Source organism: Myotis davidii, unplaced genomic scaffold (assembly GCF_000327345.1).
Source record: "Myotis davidii unplaced genomic scaffold, ASM32734v1 scaffold217, whole genome shotgun sequence".
In the NCBI taxonomy this organism is placed as follows: domain Eukaryota; kingdom Metazoa; phylum Chordata; class Mammalia; order Chiroptera; family Vespertilionidae; genus Myotis; species Myotis davidii.
In genome coordinates this window covers 1148496-1154190 of record NW_006290034.1, presented here as the reverse complement: position 1 = coordinate 1154190, position 5695 = coordinate 1148496, and the positions used below count along the sequence as shown (strand labels likewise).

The 5695-nt window shown below is 45.6% G+C and overlaps 1 protein-coding gene across 1 annotated transcript in view; it reads left to right on the top strand.

Annotated features, from left to right (window-relative positions):
- The first annotated feature begins 384 nt into the window (after positions 1-384).
- The window catches only part of DPYD (dihydropyrimidine dehydrogenase), a 322055-nt gene continuing 316744 nt past the window's right edge, over positions 385-5695 (top strand). The window contains 2 exon segments of the mRNA XM_015563508.1: positions 385-408; positions 492-602. Coding sequence (XP_015418994.1) covers positions 385-408; positions 492-602 — 135 coding nt within the window.

The following is a 5695-nucleotide window of genomic DNA, read 5'->3' as shown; positions in this document are numbered from 1 at the left end:
TTAATGTTTTCTCTGCTTTTAGAGTCAAATTTGGGAAGTTTTCAGCCATTATTACTTTTTATTTTTTTTCACCTCCTTTCTTTTCCTCTCCTGGTAATCCCATTGCAGTGTTTGGTGTACTTAATCGTGCCTCACCTACCTTCCAGGCTTTCTTAACTTTTGTCATACTTTTTTCTCTCTGTTCATCAGATTGCATCATCTCTCTCTAAGTTTGCTGCTTCTTTCTTCTGCCAGTTCAGACCTACTACTGAGGCCCTTTAGCAAATTTTTCATTCAATCCTTGGGGTTTTTCACTCAGCTAGGATGTTACATAAGAAATGATGACATGCAGTAGGTTTATTGTGGAGTCACAGTAGCCGAAGGGGAAAGCAACATTTATAGCGTATGTCTGCCTTTGGGTGTGTGGGGGTAATGTCACGATAAATTTTTTTGATTTATTTTTAATACCAACATATTTACGTATGTTTATATCTTGTTCATACTGTCTTTAGAGTATCCTGGCTTTAAATCCGCGGACACAGACTCATGCAACTCTGCGTTCGACTTCGGCCAAGAAATTAGACAAGAAGCATTGGAAAAGAAATCCGGATAAGAACTGCTTTGTAAGTACCACTGCTTACGATTTCACGCTGGAAAATGATCTCACTTTACACACTGTAAGGCAAGATTTTACATTTACTTAGAAATACACTTAAGTATGAGTAAAGTACAGCTGTGGTTTTCTTTTTAAAAAAATTAAAATATTTTATATTAGAGTCATCTCAAAGTGTGTTTAATTTTACTGCTTAAAAAAAAATCTGTGGAAACAATTAAACATCCTATAAATTTAGTTTGGTGCCCAACTAATTTTTCTTAAAAATCTAAAATTTCTCTTAAAATAATTTGGATAATGACTCAATGGTACGGAAGAGTTTCTATTACTGATGTAATTCAACTGAAGAAGGGTAAACGAATATAGAAACTCATAAAGTGTGCTTTGGGGCAACACGTGAGCATGAGGTGTTTAATATGAGCCTGTCACAGTATATCCAGGTGAGAGCTCTGAGCTTACTGATTGTTAGAGCACTGTTTAGCTGGGCCTATGAGGAGACTTCAGGGCTGGGACTGTGAAACCGTCGACCGTGGTCAAGTACAAGCTCAAAGGAAACACTGAACATGCCCTCTTAGGGGGTATACATCCATAAATTTGTAAACCAGTTTTCTTTCAACCTGATTTCCCCAAATTAATTCCCCCCACATTAATTGTCTCAAATTAGTGAGACAATTAACAGTATAAGCTTATTTAACATTTGTTCTCCTGGTATTTTTTTGTATACTGTCCAATACAATGATTTCAATTTATTTTGATGTACTTGTTTCCTTTGTACTCGTACATTTCATAAGGTAGGGAAAATCCATTCAGTGGTAAAGTATGCAACAGTTAAAAATTCTTTATGAAACCATTAACAATCTGGAAAAATACCATCTTTTTCATAAAAAAGCATGAACTGTCACTGTATTTAATAATGATTGTGTGCATTTATATGTCTGAGAGGCATCTCAGACTTAACATGTTGAAAATCCAAATTATGATCTTATCTCTAAAACCTGTTCTTCTTGAGGTCATCATTACCTACTCCTTCACTGACAGCAAAAGTTGTTATTTCTCTCACCTTTCCTACCTAATTAGAAGGTCCTTTTGGCTTTGCCTTCAGGTATATCCGGAATCATTACCTGTCATCACTTAATCATACCAGCCTTTCTAAGTCACCACACTCTCGCTCACCTGGATCATTGCAATAGCCTGGAACCGGTTTCCACGCTTCTACCCTTTTTCTTTCTTTCCTTCTTTCCTTCTTTCCTTCTTTCCTTCTTTCCTTCTTTCCTTCTTTCTTTCCTTCTTTCTATAGATAAATTTTTCTTTTTTTTTTCTAGCCCTGTCCTAACCCTAACCCTGTCTTTCCTTCTTTTTAGATAGAAAAACTTTAATATGGGGTCTGGTCATAGAGTCTCTTCTTAATAAAACATCTGAGGAATGCTTTCCAAATTCCCTGCTCAGCATCTTTCAGGGAGTTTCCAGCTTTCTCAGAGTTTGCACAGTTCCCTTCCCAGCTGGGCGAGGCTTTCTCCTTCTCCAGCCGCCTGTTGAAAACTGCCCAGCCCCTCCCTCGCTCCCATAGTCACTCCCTCACAGTGCGCAGCAGTGCCATCCTCTGCGTGGCCCGCACTCATTCAGTTATGGGCCGTCTTTTCCCACCAGAAGATAAAGTCCAGGGGCCGGGGCGGGGATGGTTTCAGTAACTGTGCCCACACCTTCTAGAAGAGTTGGTGCCCACTGAGGGCTCCGTACTTGCTAGTCCTGTGGTGAGCAGGGTCCAGAGCACCGTCATCTCACACTCGGGTCTCGCTGTGGTGAAATGGACAATCCAGATGTGTTTCCTCGTTTCCCTGATGGGAAAGATTTGGCGGAAAATGTTCAGTGATTACTTAAGTGCATTACAAACTGCGCAGTGTGGCTTCTCGCATGCTGGTCATGTGACCCTCCTGTGTCGTTCCCGGTATATCCCATGTCCTCCTGAGAAAAGACAAGTAGGATCATGTTACCCTAGATCCACGCAAGTGAAGGGGACCGTGGCCCGGGACGGTTGCCGCCTTTGTGACCGGTGATCTCACAGCATCTCCGAAGGCCGCCGGAGCGGTGCCTTTCTTGCCAGGCCTCTGCCCAGCGGGTGTAAAGGTTCTACTTGTTTCCTGGGATTTTCTTTGCTTTTCAAGAGCATCTCCTTTGCTTGGGCTTGGCAGCGGTCTGTTTGGGTTTGGCTCAGGAGCCACTGCGCTCGGGGCTGGGTTCCTGGAGGCCCCAGGGGCGTTCTCCCTGAGACCTTGTCTCACGTCTCCCCGTGTCCCCGTCGGCCTTTCTTTCTCCTTCCCACCTGCTCCTGGAAACGGCCATATTCCGGGCGCTGCGGTGAATGCTCCTCAAAGATGAGTAAAAATCCGCAAAAAAAGTAGTCTAATAGATGTGAATTTAGTGTTCATAAGTGAGAACATAGGCGTCTTCATAGAACACAGGCATCTGACCCATACAAGCGCCCTTCAGAAAGGCAGGTCTGAAACTCTCGCTCAGGAATTTCTTCCCTTGGCAGTTCAAATCCATCCTCGTCCTAATTGGAGACTCTGAATTCAGCAGGGGATTTAAACTGGCAAATGTGTTTATACTGGTTAATGAAGCACAAAGCAGTTACTTCCAGGATCTCTTAGGCAGGTGTTCCATAACTGCTGTTTATTTTTTGCCATTTCTGAAAATGTTGAACTGTCCTAATTAATAAATATTTTTGCACTCAGATTTCCATGACTAATTTTTAAGACCAAAGATATGTTATAAATCAGAAAACATCTGGGTGAAAATTAAAAGGAAGGCAAGTCAAGGCAGCCTATTATTGGACAGATTTTCAAGAATCTTAGCTAATTTGTTTTAAACACTTGGCACTTAGTAGGAGTTCACAGTAAAAAATATCCTATATATAAAGAGCTAATATGCTAATTAGACCGAACAGCACAACGACCGTCCAGGCAACCTTTCAGAAGAAGCCGGGGCTGTGAGGGCCAGCCGAGGCAGCCAGGGCTGCAAGGGCCAAGCCCTTTGCATGGATTTTGTGCATTGAGCCTCTAGTAAATAAATAACAGTATAGAACTTTAAATAGAATGGGGATTCTGAGCCTAAATTCTCCCCCCATTTAGACAGGTGCAGACTTTGTCCTTTTGAAATTGGGGTGGGATCTTCCGTCAGATGAGTGCTGACCCTTAACCAATATTTACCTCACATAGTAACATGCCCATGGGAAGGCATTTTGGGTTGAACCTTAAAGCCTGGTTATGGACTCCAAAGGAGAATTACGGGCGAGCTCAGATTCTGTAAGGATACAGCGCACACCTGAGTCAGTCATTAGCATCTGAAATCACCGACTGGCTTCCACGGTCTGCATCTGAGGTGTGGACTCGGAAGCACGTCCCCTGAACACTCTGGGCATCAGCTCAGTGGCTGGAAGTAAGCTCCCTCCGCCGGGAGCGCTCTGAAAGGCGTGGGTGGCATCGCGCTTTCTCCATGAGCCCCGCGCGGCTAGAGAGAAGCCAGTCTGCCACCTGGGAGACTCACAGAGGAGAAATATTTGCTTGAAATCTGACTGGTACAGTTTCACTGACGACCAAACATTGATGGAAGACCTACTATGTGCCGGCCATTGTGGCACGTGGTGGGGGAAGGACACACACTCACCTTGCCCTGACCATTTGCCATCGTTCACACAGCCATTCCATTCACTTGCTCCCAGCCACCCTTGGAAGAGCCCGCCGCGGGAGCCAGACCGGGAGTGTGTGTCCTGGCCCCAGGATTCGCGGTCGGCCTCCCTGAGAAAACAGAACTAAAGGTGAAAATACAGTGACGGAGGGACAGAGAGAGGAGAGGGGTCTGTCCCACCAGAGCGGACAACAGAAATGGGAGAGAGTGCAGAGGAGGGAGCTGATTGAACGTAAGGCAGGAACCAGTTTCAGCCCTGAATGGTGACGCGGAGCGGGCGAGGGAAGTGCGGAGAGATCAGCGGACGGTCGCACCCGTGACCATCACGGGGATAGCAGTGAGGGGGGCCCGCCATGAGCTGTATTGGAAAGCTCTGGATTCTGCTTATTTCGTCCAGGGAAGTGCATGCCACCTCATGAGGAAAGCACCTGCTAAAAGGTAGAGTTGTTAAAACACAGTGTCAGGTTCTCTCTCTGAGAGGACTTGTTTTCTTGGTGCTTCTTCACACACTTAGAGTAAATGGCTTTGTTGGAGGCTTATTCTCTGGGCAGAAATATGTAATAAATGCTCATCGACGAGCAAGAAGGAAAGGGTTAACTCCCGTTTCCTGGCAAGTTGCCTTATTATTTATTTCAGACTCACCCCAGCCTCTCCAGGCCCAGGGACACACCAGTGACGCTCCTTTGTAACTGTCAGCCGTCCGCCCTTATTTTGCTCTTTTTAGTTTGAAACTTTTATAACAGTTCAGTGTTGGCTCTGTTTCTTTTCTTTTTAAACCAACTTGATTGTTCATTAGAATGAGTGTGGTTGCCTAGTCAGGGTTTAAAGTGGACTGCAAGCAACTTTCCCCGAAGTAAGTCGGGTTGCGTTTTCGCTTTCTTAGCAGAAGGAAGAAAAGGTTCCCCTTGAGGCTGCTGCGTGGCTTTGAGGGCGGGATTTTAGGAAGGACACAGCGAGAGCAACGGGGGCAGAGGAGGGGGTGACCTCTCCCCGAGGAAAGGCTGGCTGAGCGAGCCCCAGAGGTCGCCTGATTGGGCTCAATGACTGGTTCTGCCATTTACTGGCTGCGTGACCTGGAGCGAATGCCTTAATCTCTTCCTGCCTCCATTTCCTCTCCTGTGAAATGAGGGTAATCATAGCATCTACCTGATACAGTTGTTCTTAGGAGTAATTGAGTCAATTTGCCTGCTCTCCTTAAAACAGTGCCGGCTCCCCGTGTCATTCCCGGGCAGTGATATACCGATCATGGCAGCCTTGGTGGCTGCTGCTCCGGCTGCTTCTGTTGCCACATGTGCAGGCAGTGGGTCCAGAGCCCGCGGGGACAGTGACTGTGGGAAGGACACGGAGAGGTAATGAGCGGGGAGATGTTGAGGACGGGAAAGGGAAACAGCATTTCCGTCATTGCTCAGAAATTTCCTG